Genomic DNA, 18265 nt, shown 5'->3' on the forward strand with positions numbered 1-18265 from the left:
CATATATATATATTTTTTTTTACTAGGCTAACCTGTGGTAAAAGTCCAATTCCATTTGCCGTTGATGCAGTTGCCTCTCTCAGAGCAATTTAAGCTGCAGTGCTCCCGTTTTTCACTAGATGGTGCTTTTGATCAAAGATTTCCATAACCGCAGTTCTTTCCTGCACTGAATTTCCTTATTTTTCTTCCCCTGTCTCCATTCCTTCCCCTCTTCTTTCTGTGCTTTACCACTACGGGGGACACTTAATGATGCTGGATATTGAGCAAGGCTAATCTGCTGCTAATATATGCTCCAAGCCACCCGCACCCACCAGCCAGCTCGTCTTCTGGGCTTTGGGTTTTGAAGCATGTATCAGTGGTGCTGGGCTGTGGCAGAGAATTGAATTCTTTCCGTGTTTTCTATTCCCATAAGGAAAAAGCTTCAAAGAGCAGGTCCCCTCCCCCTCTCTGCTGGTGAAGGGCATTTAGGGAAGCTGGAAAAAAAAAATCTCGCTCTGACAGATGCACTTATTTAACAAACTGCTGCCTTTCCCTACCTTAGCAGAACACTGGTTGCTTTTTAAAAAGGCAGTTGCTGCTTTTATATCTATCTTTGTATGCAGGAGATGGTTACCTAGCCAAGGTCATTGCTGCTGCACGCCAGGGCGAAGCAGCCAGCTTTGAATGAGCACTGATTTCTGTAAGGCTTCCCCAGGTCAAGACGGCGACGGGCTGGAATCTGCCAGCGCGAGCTGCCGCCCCGCTGCAGGGCAGAGAAAGCCACAGAACAGCCTTCCCTCGTAGAAAGGCAGCGGAGGAGCTGAATGAGAGCGTAATCAAACATTTCCTGCGTGAGCGCGCCCAGGGATCTGTTCCTAGCTTGCACAGTACGAGGCACAGCCGGGCGCGTGGTGTTGAGCTGTCGCTGTCCGTGACCGCGCCGTGCGGGGCGAGTCAGGTGGCCTGCACCCGCCACCCCGCTCTGCTGCACCCAGGGGATCACCGTCCGGCACGCGCCTGCAGCGGTGACGTTTGTCGGCGTTCATGCGCTCGCACCGCTACATGCTGCCCGCGATGCCAGCGCCTTGGTGCCAGGCTGCTGTGACGCTGCTGGCGTGCATCCGGACACTCCCATCGGGGAGGCTGCGGGGTTGCATCACTTCTCGCTCCCTCCCCGTGGAATTTTACAAACATTAATGAATGGGGCTGGATTGCTGCTCTGACGCCAATCAGCCATGCACAGATTTATAGTCTAAGGCCAGCAGAGATTATGCTTCTGCCTCTGGCACTGCACCAATGACAGCGATTTCATGTGTGTGCCGACAAGCCCGCGAGGCCAGTGCCTGCGGCAGCCCCGTGCTCACGTGCTGGATGTTATGCTTGTGACGGTGACGTCCCCACAGCAGGGACACAAGCTGTGCCAAACTGCAGCGTGACACAAAACTCCTCTCGGGACTGGGAGCTGACAGTGATTTCTTTGTCATTCCCCCTGTTGTCGTCTTCCCACTGCACATACATGTGTTCATCGTTAATAAGATATTGCGGATGACTAAAACTTGGGTCTGCATCACAGGGAAACCGTTTGCAAGAGCAACCCAGAACTGCAGGGTTCGCATTCGTGAGAGGGGCGAGACGTGGGGACAGCGAATTTCCTCACATCTCTCAGATCTCGACAGCAAGCTGCTCTCCCAGCCTGTCCTGGCTGACACGGAATTGCATCACTGCCTCGGCCAGATATATTTTTTTCTGAAATGCGCTTTGGTTTATTGTTTTCCTCTTACGGAATTTGCCAGCATGTCCCAAATTATGTGGTTCTGAAATTTAAGAGCAACATACCTGCGCGGGGGAGCAACTGAGTGGTTTTCACTTTGCAATCTGGCTCTTGCCGCCCTCCTCCCCTTTCCCCACATCCCCATGTGCCATGGAGCCAGCTGCTCCCGGAATAGTTTGGGAATAAAATGTCACCGTTTGAAACTGGTGAGTCACATTTTTTTGAAAGGAGAGGGGAGAGAATATGAAATCTTGTGGTGTGGCAGAGCGTCTCCTGGTGAGTACAGAGAGATGCTTGAAACCGCAGCCTCCCCGATGATGGAGCCGAGGGGCTTCGAGCAGAGGCTGCTGGGTGCGTCCGCGCTGCTTTTTGCAGGAGGATCTCGAAACCCTTTACAAACTTTTATTGTCCTAGTCAAAATGCCCACTGCAGCTGGATCCGAGCCCCCTTTCCCACGGGACTCGGTTGTGTCTGTCTGACAACGCACCTACAGTGACTCTCTTAATTAAATCTCCCCGCACTGCTGCGAGGTGTGTAATTACAGTGAGACCTGACTTAAGCAACCACTCGAGGGACCAACAAAAAAAATTCTTTACCGGAGCAGGGAGGAACAGGATTTTGCTGAGTATATTTTGGGGATATTTCAGGGCAAGTTTGTAAAACGCCGAGGGCTAATTAGGCTGCTTGCTTCTCTGCATATCCCAATATTAGGATTATGCCCTTAAGACACTGGGAGTTAACACAATCAGTTTTTTTCTTTTTTCCCCCTTCCAAATGTATCCTTGAGATCTTTTAAGAGACTGCTATACAAAAAGTGTCAACTAGCAGAAATGGTGGTAATGGTTTTGTGAAATGAACTATCATTTATCAGAAGCTGCAGAGCTGTCCCTCCCCACCCAACCCCTGTCCAGGGGTAAAAATATTTAGTCAAAAGGCCACTTTCAGGCTTCCTGCTCTACTCTGTTATAACCATGACCGTGCCTGGCAGCTCTGCCTGGTAGGTACCACGAACTGCATTGAACTGAAGTGCCACAGTAGCTGCGATAGCAGTGATGTCTCCCAAAGAGCTCCAGCAGCGCCAGGCAGATTTTAGATGTCGCTGCCCCATCTCGCTGCCGGAGGTTTCTGTCCTGCAGCAGAGGTGGCAGTGGGACTGTGCGTCACCGTTCGCAGCCCAGCGCATTAATCTAAATTGCCAACTATTTCGGGTTGCATTAATATTCCAGGCACTGAACTATGGTGGCCACAGAAAGGACATGCCACCTGGTTGCAGGCTGTGCTTCAGCAGGACTAACCTCCAACAGAAGGACAGGTAGGAGCTGGAAATAGTAATATCATAAGTAGTCCCAGTATGGGCCAGCAGGACTCCTCTGGAGACCCCCCTTAAGCGGGATTCTGCATGCTGTGAGCATCCTCCCCCCCCCGCCCCCGATTGCAAGCCAAGTTTTGCAGCTAATTTGGTGGGGATTTTGCAGGAGTAAGACCTAAGGGGGTTGATGCCACAAGATTTTACATGTGCATTTATATCTCAAATTTTAGATAGTGTTAACTAGAAACCCACATATTCTGGCGTCACTGGATTTGACATAAATAAGCTCTGACTGCAGAAATTTGCTTCAGTGTCTAAGTTTTTTTTTCAAGACAAACTAAAACAAAGTACTTCACGGCTCCAAAGACAGCCTTGAGAAGTCAAATCCGGGTGCAGTTTCACATGCCTTTTCCTCAGCAGCGAAGCCTGCTTATCTGCCCCACCCTTTTCTCTTTTGTTTATTGTTTTTGCCTTTTTTCTCTTCCCTCAGACTGTTGCAGTGACTTGGCTGACACTGCGGCCTGCAAAGAGTTGAACCAGCAGCACTGCAGGAGCTGTGAGCTGCAGCAGGAGTGAGCCGAGAGACCAGGTAAGAAAAAGGTACCCTGCAGGGAGCCGGTTCCTTGGCACACGTTTGAACTTTCAGATAGTCCAAAATAGTAGCTGTAAGAGATGCGAACGCCAGTGGATTGTTGGTTCGAAAATATAATTACGATATTTTAGTATTTTAGTGCTTAATGTTATCTTCTTAGCCTCTGTTTCTTCTAGCATGGACATCTACCTGGTATGTTTACCTCCCCAAATCCCTAATGGGGATTCCTCTAATTTAAGCTCCATGCAGGTAACTCCCAGGATGACGCCAGGCACGATGAGTACAAATATGCCCCATTGTAAAGTAGCTTTTTCTTAGAATGAAGTTAGCATCACTTCAAACTGAGTAACAAAGGATGAACTTGCCAAGTTTACACTCACTCAAGTACTGAATTCGGGAAGCTTTGAAAGTTTCAAAGATATCTGATACTTCCCTTAAAACTCAATGGATTTTTGCCCAAATCAAAGGATTTTGCCTCATCATCTAAGGTGGGATTTCTCAGGCTGCCTGAGACCACACATCCTCAGCCTCCTAGGTCTTGCCAAAGTTCATACATGATATGTGGAATTCTTCTAACATGAACAAGCATTTTGGGTCATTTTGAAAGGGCAACATTACTACTGATTTGCTTTTGGAAAAAAAGAAAAAAAAAGACAACTGAAACGTTGGACATTCATTAGCAAAACATTTTCAGAAAACAATAGAAGAACAGACAAAAGCCAGTCCAGATTCTGTGGTATTTCCTAAAGGGCTCCCTCTGGCACATGACTATTCCCTGCCAATCCTTTTGCATTGTTTTTGATAATGAGTAGAAGCTGAACAGATGATTGTTGCATTGTCCACTAAGTGATTCATTTACATTAAATAGTGTTCCAAAAGTAGGCTTTGGGTGGGTTTTTTTCGTCACTTCAGTTATTTATTTGTACAGTTTAATTACCTTCTTTTAACTCTCCACTGTACATAATTATTTCCTGATTGCTTCAGCTAAATTACATGGGGTCTAACTCCTCTGAAGTCAGTGGTCCAACAAGCATTGACATAATATAAGAAGCAGCATGGTCTGCATTTCCAAAGAGATGCTTGATTTTGAATGGCCACCTCTAGAAAAGGAGCTCTGGGAAGGTGCTGAGGTTCCTAAGCACATATAGGTCCCTAAAGGTCTTGGCCCCTATCAGTGAAAGTCAGACTATGAAGCACAAACTCTGCTGCACAAACCATTGCAGTTCCTTTGATTTCTTTGTAAATCTCAACTACTGCTGCATATCTGCACCAAGGTTTCTTTATTAAACCCAGGGCTTCCATTGCAATTTCAGGCTTTTCTTACAGAGGTCAAAGGCTTAGTTTTATCCTTTTTGGAAGGGTGTGACTGATGCGATGTGCTTGAAGGCATATGGCAGGACTGTAGTTAGAAGAACTTCACTGTAAGAAGCTATTTAGTCCCAAATCCACTTGAGGAACTGCAGGTATTCTGATCTGGATGTACTAAAATGTGGGGGAGAATGACACACTGAAAGGCTTTTTGATGGCTGAAGATTTAAGGAAACAATGGACCCTGCGAAAGTGGCCTGTGCTGGATGATGGATGGAGATCAGGATTCGGCTGAGGGAGTACAGGGTGCAGGGTGACATTGTTTCTTGTCACACAGCAGGTAGCATGTTTTGGGCATGATCTCCTGCAGGAAGTGGGAAAACAGAAGATAAGCAATTAATTGAGGAATGCATCAGGAATCGGCCACTTGAGTTGGTTGGCAGAAGTTGGAAGTGATGGTCCAAAGCAGGCACTTGAACAGGGCAGTGGGGAGCAGAGGACATTGAAGAGGCAGTTACGTGGGAGATGCTCACACACACACACACGCGCTTTATTTACTGGAGAATAAAACATTAATAAAGGATGAGAGTGAAGGATACGAAGACTCCTGGGGAAGCACTGTCATAGAGGGAGGTTATTTCCCCTGAGAATCCACAATCAGGGGAGATGACAGGGGTGTGAAGGGAACGTGTTTCCCTCCCAGAGGCCAAGTGAGAAAAACTAAGGAGGAGCAGAGTGGAGGGTGTGTGAAAGATATGCTCAGAGGAAGGGACACAGGTTCGAGCACATGGAATAGAGGACACAAAGTGGCAGAGGAGAAACAATTAGCAACCCAGCTGAAAAATTGAGTGAGCTCTGGGCCCTTCCATCTCCTGGGGTCTGAGGAGTTGTGTGACTTTGCATTTGGTGAAGAGCTGTGGTTGTAACTCAAAAGCCCTGATTTGCTAGTCATTCTCTGTTCCCCACTCCATGCATCCACATAGAGAGGTTTGGTGGCAGCTTTTGGTTCTGCCCATGTGAAACGGATCACAGAGTCTGGGACAGGGCAGCAATTAGTTGAGGAGATTGCTGGGGAGAAAAAATTGCTGAGGGAGAAAAGGGCAAAGTCCTAATAGCACTGAATTGTTCATGTAATATGGCCTAGGTTTAAATCTCCCAGGACAGGGCTAGGGAGCCTCTCAGTCCTTTCTGGCATTTTCTCAGTCTCTTCTCCAACCAGCAAGTCAGCAGTCCTTTGCCAATGTACAAAAGAAAAAAGGGGATTTTGTTTTGAAGAGTTTGCATGTCTGTACCTGCCAAGATGAGGCATGAAAAAATTTGACTCTGCAACCAGTTTCCCTCAACTTGTAAGCCAAAGGCAGGGAGGACAATTATGTTCCAGTACCACTGTAGTGCTTCCAGCTGTGAAAGACATTGCACTAAAGCATTTTGCAGTACTCTGTTGTTATAGCTGCTGAACCTGGGCAGAAGCTGCTGAGTGGCTACCTGAAGTCTAGGCTTGTGCGCTGTATTTCTGTTACTCTGCTTCAGAAACTGCTTCTGAATGGTCTGTGATTAAGCAAACTATCCACCCCTTAGGATCTCCCTGAGCTTTAGCTTTCTTTTGGGTTATATGGCAACTTCACAAACCCAAATAAAATCCAGCATACACATAAGCAAAACCAGCCCTCCCTCTGTATAAAAACACAAAGCACTGAATTGCCAGGGTTTCCCCTCCTGCCTTCCACTTTAACCCTCCAGCATTGCCCTCCTTGTATTTCTGCTCTCCCAGGAGCCCACATCGCTCTGTGCTTAGTGGCAGGCGATGAAATCAAACCGTGCATTAGCAGCTCTATAATAGCTTTGCTCAGTGGAACCCAGCTTCCTTCATTAATCCAGAAAATGAGAGTTGTTTTTGCACATTTGAGAAGCTAATTATTTAAGTGCTGGGAATTAAGGCTCATCAGATACTGGAGACTGATTTTGGTTTTGTTTCCCAGGGGATGGAACAAGATGGAAGGAAGCTGGTTTTGCACAGGTGTGCAGTGTGGTAGCCCACCTCTATTTGGAGCAGGAAGCAACAGCCTGGATCCCTTTCTACCTCAAGCAGAAAAGTCTCTCTCTGTGTATGTCCCTTTCCTTACAGACATGTGAGCAGACTTTTTATGTCTCCACTGATCCACTATAGCTTTATTTTTACTGCCATAAAAAGAGGTACCCCACTTGCGGTTGACCTAGCTCAAATATTTTGCAGTAAAACAACAATGCCTTGTCTCAGCTGGACTTTTAGAGGGGGAAACTAACTCACATCAGTTGTCCTTCTATAATTAGTTATCTTTCAGCCCTACCTTTGATCACCATACTCAGGAGTGTAGATTGAATAGCTGCTAATCTAACTTAGCAAGGGACTCTTCCAGTGGCTTGGGAAACAGAAGATGGATTGGGTGAAAACCCTCCATGTCTGCGGGAAACCACAGACAAGGATGGATCTGTTGTTATAAACAAAGTTTTTACAGCACAATGACTTTCAACAGTAGATGGGTGCTTTTGACATTCTTCCCAGAAAATGACAGAGAACCCATTGATGCTATTGTCAATAGCTATATGCTAATGGGGATTTAGTTCTGATAGTGTTAGTGGATGGATCCACTCTTCATTACAAGCAGCTTGCCAAGAACAGATTTTTCATTTTAAATAAGATAGCCAATGTCCTGTGTTGTCTTCAGAGGTTAAGGAAGTGAACTTTTCTGTGTGTTCAGTTGCAGCCAGATGTTGAAGTATTGTCTGGTTGTAATTGACTTGATAAATAGCAGGGGTGACATTTTAGCTCCATTTAAGTCAGTGGCAAAATTCCTTTTGAGTTCAACTGGGGCCAAAATTTCATCCTGTGACGGTGCTGAAGGGAAATCTAGCAAATTATCTTTGCAAAAATAAATGCAAGCATTCTGTTTTTCTAGGACTCTTTTCAACCTATGGGCTGTGAATCCTTGGAATTCCAGGCACTACTTTGAAGAGGTCTGCAAAAGATCACAAAGACAAGCAAGCTTATTGTCAGTAGGTTTAAATTACCCATGCAGGGGTCCATAATTCCACTGGAAAACTTCAGGACGTGATTGCAAAGTTCTGTGTTAGCTACATCCTTTGAAATCCACCTATCTTTGTACTTTTTGGACTAATAAGCACCCTTTTGGTAGGACCTATGCAGTTGAACTGACCCTTTGTCACTGAATGTTGTGAATTCAAGCAGCCACGCTATCCTCTATACTAGGACTGAGCCGGGGGAAATCTCTAATATGGATCTGGCACCTTTCAGGCGCTCTCACTAACGGATTGAACTGAAAACAAAACCTTTGTTCTAGAGTAGATGGCACAGCTGGGACTATACCAGCAATTCAGTTTGATAGCAGGGTCAGTATTTTGTCCCTGAGATAAAGGAACAGGTACACACAGTACTCCCTGCAGACTGCTAGGTGTCTTAAGGAGCTCAGATGAACTTCATTAGGAACCAAAGGCAATCAGCTTCTGGCAGAATCATGCAGCAGATTCTGCCTGATATCTCCAGAGGTTTAAGCACTGTGGTCAGACATACAACCCAGTCTGCTTTAAAGGTTTTGGATTAAGTGATGGTGGTGCTATTTATTTGGACTGAAGTTCATAATGCTTAGATGAAAATAGGCTTGAGCTAGAAAAAAAGAAAACAATTCTTACTGAAGATTTAAAAATAGTTTCTTTTTAAAATGTTAAAAATTATATATTTAGGGTTTCAAAAAATGGTTGTGTGGGGGTTTTGGTACGCTGAGTTGTTCTGTAAGTTCTTTCCTGGTAGATTGTGGGAGAATTTGTCTATCCTTTTTAGAGTGCCTGGAAAAATGCAGAAGAGGCACTGAGGAATCTTCATGTATTATGTATTGGTTATTAGTGTGGAGGGCCCTCATGCTTGTAAGAGCAAATTGGCTCTTTGTGAACAGAACAAGATGCCATAACTGGATCTAGCATTTTAGCCATATGCATGCAGGCTGACTTCTTTGTCTCTTACTAGAAGATGAAATGGGGTTCATATCTGGAGACCTGGAACAAGGGGAAGCCAAAAAGGAACGAGTGCTAAAGTCCAGCATCTACCACAGAATACCCAAGCAGTGCTTCTCGCCTGTTTATATTGAAGACTGCTTACTTAGGTGTCTCATTTGATGTTTCTACCAGAAGCAGGATGACACTTAAGGAGTACTACTTTATGAAAGCATATTCCTGAGTTCCTTTCTCAGTTCTATCAAGCATGTGCAGAATTAAGAACTTTGTAAGCTATTAGATCCATGAATTTCAAACCAGCAAGCAATGCGAGCCCCTGAACAGTCCTCTCGAAATCCACTTTGGGAACCAGGCTCTTCAGTGAGTTCAAATCTAAGACAGTTTCACTTGTAATTCATGTTTTGGTTAAGAATCCTAGCTAAATCCTTGGTATTGTTCATGCGTCTGATCTAAGTGAAAGGTTCACATTTACCTGAGAACTAAACTGGACATTTTAATGCATGTTATGTGGAAAAGCATGTTCATATAATAAAGTAAGGACTGATTCATGGCTACCCAGCAAAGTCTAAAAGTGCCCCCTAGGGATGATGTGGATTGAGGATACAGTTGCTTTGCTTTTCTGTGTGGAAGAACTCTGTTCCTTCCCAGCTGAGCTATCATGTAACATAGATGACTCTCTGGAGGAAGAGTTTGCTGCACATTTACAGTATATTTTAGCTACTATCAACATTTATATTCCATTGTCATTTGGGGGTAAGCACTAATTAGCATAATCATCAATGATTTAAAATTAAAAATTCCTCCAAGAGACACAGGAGGGATTGGAATTATTTCCTGCCCCCAGAGGGAAATCCTTTCCCAAGCTCTCTCCTGCACCAAAAGCTTTTACTCTAGAAACACTCCCAAGCTGTGCCCAAGAGTAAATTAAACTACAGCAAACTTGTAAAACTCATGTGTGTGTGCGTATATAGCAAACAGGCTCCGATCTGACAATTACTACATGACAAAAAGATGTCACTATTTTCCACTCTTATTTTGTTTTAACTGGTGTTGTGTGCTGCTATGCCACCTTCACTGTGTGGACTGGAACAATTGAGAGGTGTTTGTAGAGTCTAGGTGTTTGTGTACTTCCCAGGAAAGATTCTGCTGTCTTTGCAAGATGGAAAGCAAAGGGCTTGATGACACTGCCCCTTTCTAGAGCTTGGTTCAAGCTCGCCAAGTAAGGATCTGGCCTCAACAAATCTCAAGAGCCTTTCTTTTCTGTACTGTTTTAGAGTTTATTTTTACTCTGTTTCCAAAATGATTCAGCGACAACACGAACTTCAGGTCAGATTTCTGGCTGAAAGAGATTCCTCCTCTTTATGGAGAATAAGATGCCAGGAAAACCTTGGGGGAACTTGAAGCCTGAAAGATAACGTGCATACTTTGGAAATGTCCCCTGAGAGTCAATCTTTAAATTTCTACATTCCTGCCTCTGGGAGGTGAAGGAGGGCCTCAGCTCCCATTGGTCACAGGGGCAGCCAGGGATGGGTGTCCCGCATGTCAGTTTGATGTGTCTCAAAGAGTGCTCCCAAATCATCATCAGCTCTTCAAGTGCTGCACTGTGAACCTCAGGGAGCAGGAATAGTTAAATGTTGTAATTGTTCCTGACCTTGCCAGAGACAAAAATTAGTATTCTTCCAAAGGAAGTATTTCTTTGAGAGGGGAACACTAATGAATGCTGATGTTCTTCTTTTTAAAAGGAAAGCATTGTGCTTTGTAAACCTACATTTTTTTGTTATTTCTGCATAAGACAAACAACACCGCACCTACATTGAGTAAACATGAGAACTCTGCCAGAAAGAGTGGCACAGAAACCTCCATGAAAATTTCAGAATCTGCAGGGCATTGAACATATGTATTGTCTTTCAGTATCCTATTTCTTCAGAGAGATGGTCTTAAATTTCATAGGCAGAAGTTCTCGCTTTTATCTTTATCTCCTGTTTTGATGCGGTAGCCATGGAGAAAAAACCAAGATTAGTAACAGTAGGTTGTTGCAGAATAAGAATAACTCTCTACTTGGATTTAGACTGTAGTAATATTGGGGCGTTTGTTTCATTGGAAGATATTCAGATCACTTAGAATAGACATAGATGCTATTAGGACATTAATCACCCATTGCATTCACTTCTATCCACCTTGAACTCTGTGCTGGTAATCTTTAACTTCCATTTGTGCTGAAGGAAGTTTCGCTGGCTTTCACAGGGGAGGGAATAGGGGACTGGGTAGTTAGCTATTCCTATTGCTTTTGGAAGCAGTGGTTAGTTTCTCCTGAAGGTCAATGCGTTAATATTCCTGCTCTGCTACAGATATCAGAGCACCCAGACCCTAGGAACTTGGCTTAATTTGGCTAATAATGAAATGGGACATATTCTGAAGCTGAAATGCCTTGAGCTCTACAAGAGAACCAAATCTAAAAACAACTACTCTAACGGCAATGTCTAGCAATGAGTTTCCAGATTGCCTCTGGAAGTTTGTGGTGAGAAGCTTTAAGGAAAGGAAGGGGGAAATGAATCTTTTCTCAGAGAACCTAGGAAGACACTGGATGCCTTTGGTGGGGACATGGACTAGGAAAGTGGGATTATGGTAGGAACAAAGACACCACACCTTGCTCTTGTTTGTTATTGGCAAAGCAGGCTATGGATGAGGTAGTTGAACATTTGACCTTAAAGTTTTAGTTTCACAAATAGAATTGATAACCATGCTGTCTGGCATATTGCATGATTTGCTTCTCCTCTGCATCTCAGCAGGTAGCCTCATGCGTGCTTTCAACTTTTCTTTAGAAAGTTATTATGCATTTTACAGAAACACACAAACAAGAGCTCTTGCAGCATCTTTTGGAAGAAAGGAATTTACATTGCTTTTGCTGGGCTGACATTGTATGATGACAGGGACACAGAGAGACACATAGAGATAACGTCACGTATTGTAAGTTCTACCAGTAAATGTGCTTTTACAACATATATCTTGTTTCCAAATGATCACAGGTAATGTCCTGGCTTGATTCACAGTGAAGAGAACTAGGTGTGCATGACTAGCTAGTCTGAAGACTACAGAGAAAAGGCATTTGTCAAAGAGAGACCAACATCTGTTTGAAGATTGGCTTCTGAATTAAAACTAATTGGTAGCTTCCTTTGATGGCCCTTTTGTATCTGGATGAGAAAGATCCAAGAGAACTCATTTTTATCACTTATTTCCTTCCTTAATTTAGCAGATGATGTTGGAATGCCATCATGACTTCTATACATTTCTTTTGAGAAGATAAAAGAGCTGTTTGATTAGTAAATGCAAAAGATCTATATTTTCTGTTGATTTTTCATTGCTAAAGATATGGTAGAGCTTAAGATCAAGGTTATTAAAAACAGCATATGACATTTCTTAGGTGAGATGTCTCTTTCAAATATGTCTGCTGTAGATTTGTTGTTAAAATCAGGATGATTTTAAAAAGTATGCCTGATCATGGCATATAAGAAGTTTCTTTGGTATTGTTTGTCTTTGTGAAGATATGACAAGTATGCAGCATTTAGAGTACAATTCTGTTATAATTTAAGTCAATAAAGAATATTAACATTGACTTAGTGGAAGTAGAAAAAAATCATTGTTGAATCCACAAGGATGGTTTTTAACACTGTGAGAGCTTCCTCAGATCTAAAAAGCTTTCATTTTAGCTCAGTTATGATCATCTTTATTATTGTAACATCTAATAACCCCCACCAATCAGCCCTGGACAAAGACAGAACTAAAAACTAAAAACTTTTTTTAAAAAAAGAGAGTCCCTGCTCCAAAGAGCTTATGAGCTAGGATAAGATAAGAGAGAAATTTTGAGAGCTGTAGAGTTCAAGGAAAAAACCTACTGATCATCAGGTAGACAACGGTATTGGTATGTAAGTGGTTTAACAAGTCTCAGCTTCTTCCTATGCATTGCAAGCTAGGGGTTCTAATAAGGGATTTAAAGAAAGGAGAGAGGAAGCCGTGGTAGATGTTACCAGGGAGTTTGTCCCAAGCATGGGAAAAAGTATGGCTTAATCAGTTATACCGTTTCTTATATTTGTAAAAGACCCATTCAGACTGCTGGGAATGACTGTCTTAGCAAAGTGTCCAGCAGCTCCTTAATGTGGCAAATGCTCAATGCTGAGGTCATTGAACCGTATTCATTAACATCAGGAAGGTATCGTGCACGTGCAGGGATCTTCCCACACAGAAAGGACGAGGGTTTAGAAGTCTTGTTATAGCTCGTAGACTCTCTGATGCATTAGGATGAATGAGTAGGTGGTGTCAGAACTGAAACACTCAAGTGCCTGTGGTTGGAAGCATTATATCTACAGTCATAGGCAAACATGTCTCTGAGGGTGAGAGGTTAATACGTGGGAAGTATATGCAGCACCAGTTCTTGTTACCTCTTCAAGAAGAGGTGTAGGTTGCACGCTCACTGTGATGACTTAATATTGTAAGGATTATGTAGGGTCAAAGGGAGGATATAGCCTCACTCCAGATTTCACATGTAGTCTTCTGATACAGTCAGTGGAACTGTCAGTGCTAGCAGTGCAGCTAGCAACCTCTGCCAGCTTGTGCACAAAGGGGAATAAACAGGCCCTTTCCTGTTGAATGGAAAGGTCTCTCAGCAGCCTTTTTCTGTTTGTTTGTTTTCTCTCCTTTATGGAGCAATCCTAGTTTTATTTCTGAGACTGAAATCCCCAAACTGCATGGAATGGGGGTTTCAGAGACAAGCAGTATGAGCCAGGTAGACTGAACCATACATGTTACCACTATAGAAAATCAGCCATATAGTTCACACCCATGCTGACAGGACAGTGTGGCCCACTGCTGGTGCTGCTTCATACGCTAAAGGAAGGTATAAGCTTAGGTCTTTTGCTAGCCCTAAATCTCCTACTTGCTTTGCCACCAAACCTTATGGTTATACGCAAATCATTAAGCCTCTTATATTCTGGATACCCTGATTTCTTTTTAAAACAGTAGCACCCGTAAAGAAAATAGAAAGTGATTCTGTCCTCAGGTGATAGTCACAGTTGTCTTTGATTTCAATAAGTTACAGCAATAGGCCGGGGAACTGGACAGGGCCCCATAAAAATCTGCCTAATATAGAAGACTTCAAGGTTATTGGTCCTTGAGAAAGAATGTAAATAGTATGTATTGAAAAATGGATTGACAAAATATTGCAGCAATACCTCACCACTACCTTTCTCTTTGCATAGTCTTTCCAGGGCTTGTGTAAGGACCTAGCCTCTGCAGAGCCTCCTGCATCCTTCTCTTCACAAATCATGGCAAAATTCCCATCCTTTCCCCCTTGCCTCACTCCACTGTTATGTAACTCTATAGTGTGTGCGGCATACAATCTAAGAATTATGTACAGATTCAAATATTTTTCACTGCTTTTTCATTTCCTTGTATAGTCATTTATGGGATAAAACTGAAATAATACCAGTTCTGGTAATACAGTACTTCTGTTTCTGTTCAGTGGAAACACAAGGAGAGGAGGATGGCAGTACACTGGGACCATATATGGTCCTCAGGACAAACCAGATCATGGCACAGGATCTTCCCCCAGACCCCAATGATCTCGATGCTTGGAGAGGCCTGTTACACCCAGACCTGCCCCTCGCGGAGCAGCAGCCAGGTTTTTGAACCAGGGAACGATGTCAGAGGGAAGGGCTTGGCTCTCCCGCTGGTTTTGTCCCGCAGGACAGCCTGACCTAACCGCAGCCCGGTGGGCCATTACCGGAGCCGCCCCCCGCGCCACAGCCCCTGAGGGGTGCGGAGGCCGCGAACAACCGTCGCCACAGTCGCCTGGCGCGGCGGCCCGGGCTGCCAGGCAGGGCCTCGGCCAGCCACACAGGCGGGAGGCGGCCCGGCCCCGGGGGCAGCCCTGCCCGGGAGCGGCCCGACCGCCGCCGCCCCTCTCCCCTCAGGAAATCACTGAGGTAACAGCGAAGCAGCCGGGACTAGCGGATGTGACAGCAGCGTACCCCCCCACACACACACCCGGCGCAGCCTGCTGCTGGGACGGAACCGCCTCCACGGCCCTCCGCCGCCAATCCCTGCACACCCCGGAAAGCGACTGACGGCCATCTCCACCAGTCCTGCCCCGACAGTCGACATACAGGCCCTGCCCCCTTCTCTCCGTTGGCTGCCTTCCTTGTCAATCATCCCCGCCCTTCCCGCCCCTTTCCGGCAGGGGGAAATGCTAGGTAGGAAAGAGAGGGGGGAAGAAGAAAGGGAAAGAAACCAATGAGACGTTAGGGAAGGAGCAGCTCCGCGGCGGAGTGACAGGCAGCGCGGCCAATAGCCGCGCTCCTTCCCCCTCCAGCTCCCTCCCGCCAGGGCGGCGGGGCAGAGGGGCAAACCTACCGCCCCCTTGCCCGTTGGTCTGTCCCACTCCGGGCCTGGCGGGCTAGGTTGAGTTAGCGGCTCGGACCATTGCACACGGCGGGCGGGGGGGGGGTGCGGGAGAGGAGGAGGAGGAGGAGGAAGAAGACGACGGCGGAGGAGACGGCGGGGGGGGGCGATTTAAAGAGACAGGAGCCGAGCGGGCGGCCGGCTGGGGGAGCAGCAGCAGCGGTGGCAGGCGGAGACTCGCCCCCTTCCCCACACACGCTCGCTCACACCGCGGCCAGGGTCGCCGCCGCCAGGGCCCCCCCTCCCTTCCCCTCCGCCCCGCCGCTTCCCGGCGGCCTCCATGAGGTAGAGGGAGCGGCGGCCACTCCGGGGGCGGCAGCGGCCGCTACAGCCGCCGCCTCCTCCTCCTCCTCGCCTCAGAGAGCCCCATCTTTGTGTGTGTGAGGGAGAGGGAGGGCGGGAGGGAGTGCGCGCTGCCCGCCCGCCCGCCGCCGCCGCCGCGCTTTGTTCGGAGCCGGGGGGCCGCGGCGGCGGGGAGCCCCGGCTCTATGTGCCAGCCGCTCCCCGCGCCCCCACAGCAGCCTGCGGGGGCGGCGGAGGCCGCGCGGCCGGCGGCGGCGTGAGGGGCCGGAGCCCCCGCGGGAGGGCGGGCGCGCGGCGGGGGGAGGGGGGGCGCGGGCGGGCGGGGAGGGCGCGCGGGCGGGCGCGCGGCCGCCCCGGCCCGTGCCCGCGGCCGCGTCCGTGTCCGCGCCCGCGCGGCTGCCGCTGCGGAGGGGGGGAAGGGGCCGGCTCGCTGCCCGCCGGCCCGGCCCGTCTGCGGGCGGATTGATGTGGGGGGGTCTGACATGAGTCCGCCGGCGGCCGGGTGCTGCCATGTGACCGGCTTCAAGGTGGAGAACTGGAAGCAGAACCTGCGGGCGATCTACCAGTGCTTCGTGTGGAGCGGCTCGGCCGAGACCAGGAAGCGCAAGGTACCCGGGGGCGGCTCGCATCCACCCCCCCCTTCCCCACACGCGCTCCCGTCCCTTCCCCTCCCTCCGCCGACCCACCCGCCCCTGCTCGCACACGCACTCCTCCGCCCCGGCCTGCCCGTGGCGGCGGCGGCGGGGAGGGACGGGACGGGACGCGGCCCCCGCCCGCCCTGCCTTGCCCTGCCCAGCCCAGCCCACGGGGCAGGTGGGCCCGAGCCCCCCCGCCCCGAGCACCGCTCCCGCGGGGCCGCCGCCGGCCGCGGAAGGGGCCCGGGCTGCCGCACGCGGCCGCGGGGGGAGGGAGGGAGGAAGAAGCCGTCGGTGCCTCCGGCGGGGGAAGGAAGGGAGCGCGCAGGGGGAAGCGAGGCCCTGACGGGCCGGTAGCCGGGCGGCGGGACGGGACGGCGTGTGTAAGGGGGGGGGAGCCCGGGCTGCCTCCCACCTGCCCCGGCGCCGGGGGCTCCGCGCTGCCGCCCGGAGGTGCGGGCGGCCGCGAGGAGCTTCCCGGAACGCGGCGGGGGGGGGGGGGGGGGAGGGGCGGCCCGGGGCAATGGGCACGTCCGGCCTGCGGCGGAGCTTTGTGCCGCCGGGGCGCGGGGCGGCGGCGCCCCGGGGCGGGGGGGGGGGGGGGCGCGGCGGGGCCTCCCGCGGCGGCGGCTCCCGCAGCCCGCGGGGGAGCGGAGCGGAGCAGCGGCGGCGGCCGCCTACCGGCTCCCAAGTCTGCGCGGTGACTCTCTTTTTTTTTTTTTTTTTCTCCCCCTTTTTTTTTCTTTTTTTTTGGAGAGAGTGCGCTGCATGTAGCGATAATCCGCTTGGAAAATGGGATCCCTGCTGGAGTAGGGGAGGAGGAGGAGGAGGAAGGGACTGACTCGGTGGTTAGTGCACGGGAGGAAGGGGAGAGGGAGGGGGTGGGTGGTTCTTGCGAGCGTGCTGGTGCTCGGGGCACGCGTTGCACAGCCGAACAGCAGAAAAACCCGTATTGGCCAGGGGAAAAATGTGAGGGGAAGGGCGCCGCTTTCCCACGTGCGTGCTAAAATTAAAGCTGGATCCGAATGCATGTTTCTGGGAGACTTGCAACTATTCAACTAATTACTGTTTTCCCTAGAATCAACTAGTTCTTACTTCAAAGTGACTTTGCAGATTTCTATCAGTGATCGTATTAATGAGCAAGAAGGGGAATGCAGCAGCTACATGTAGCAAAACTTGTTTTTTGGGGGACAGCACAGGTTCTGTTTATATTGAAGCAACCCATTGAAAACTTTCTGATCCCAGTTGCTTTGCATTAAGCTGTTCAGCCTATTATTCATAATAGATCTAGTAACAGTATGAAGGATGTACTCGGGGATGAGGTGGTTAACGATTGTTTCCTGTGTTCAGCTTGTGTTCTCAGTGCAACCTAATTTTCCAGTCTTTTATTTAAAGAGAGAAAATGGAAACCCAGAAGAAACATGTTTTAAACATATTTAGTCACTTGGTAGTCCTGCAGTATAGTCAAAGTCATTTTCAATATTTGTAATCCTCTACAAGTTAATATTATGAAGTATAGTAGTAAAAAATCTGGTTTTATTCAACCTTTAGTGTGTCACAATACAAATTGGTATACGATACATGGTGCATGTAGCTTAAATAGAGAAAAAAATATGCATGGGCTGTGGAAGAAAAAAAAAAAGAGAAATGAGGTAAGATGTAGCTGACCAATATCAACCAAGTGTTATGTTGATGAATGAAAATAAAATTTCATTAACAAGATTAACACTAGCTTTATTTTTTAATATGGAGCATCCTTTGTAAACTAGGTGGTATTGGTATGCTGCAACAATTTGTTTTTTTCCTTCTGAAATCTAACAGTAGTGATGTGCTCATTGCTGGCAAAACAGCTGGAAGTAAGGATTTTTCCACTGTAATCCGTTCTCACCTCTTCTTTACCTCTGTGTATG

At 47.8% G+C, this 18265-nt stretch overlaps 1 protein-coding gene across 3 annotated transcripts in view; it reads left to right on the forward strand.

The window, feature by feature from the left end:
- Positions 1-15505: 15505 nt before the first annotated feature.
- Positions 15506-18265, forward strand: part of USP22 (ubiquitin specific peptidase 22) — a 118254-nt gene continuing 115494 nt past the window's right edge. For 2 of the 3 annotated variants that reach the window (XM_013945491.2, XM_013945492.2), the window contains exon 1: positions 16106-16328. In XM_013945491.2, the coding sequence (XP_013800945.1) occupies positions 16203-16328 (126 nt within the window). In that variant the 5' untranslated portion in view covers positions 16106-16202. Of the gene's footprint in view, positions 15794-16105; positions 16329-18265 lie in introns of those variants that run through there. The other variant, XM_067306394.1, reaches the window with a different exon arrangement.

The sequence above is a fragment of the Apteryx mantelli genome, chromosome 16 (assembly GCF_036417845.1).
Source record: "Apteryx mantelli isolate bAptMan1 chromosome 16, bAptMan1.hap1, whole genome shotgun sequence".
Lineage (NCBI taxonomy): Eukaryota > Metazoa > Chordata > Aves > Apterygiformes > Apterygidae > Apteryx > Apteryx mantelli.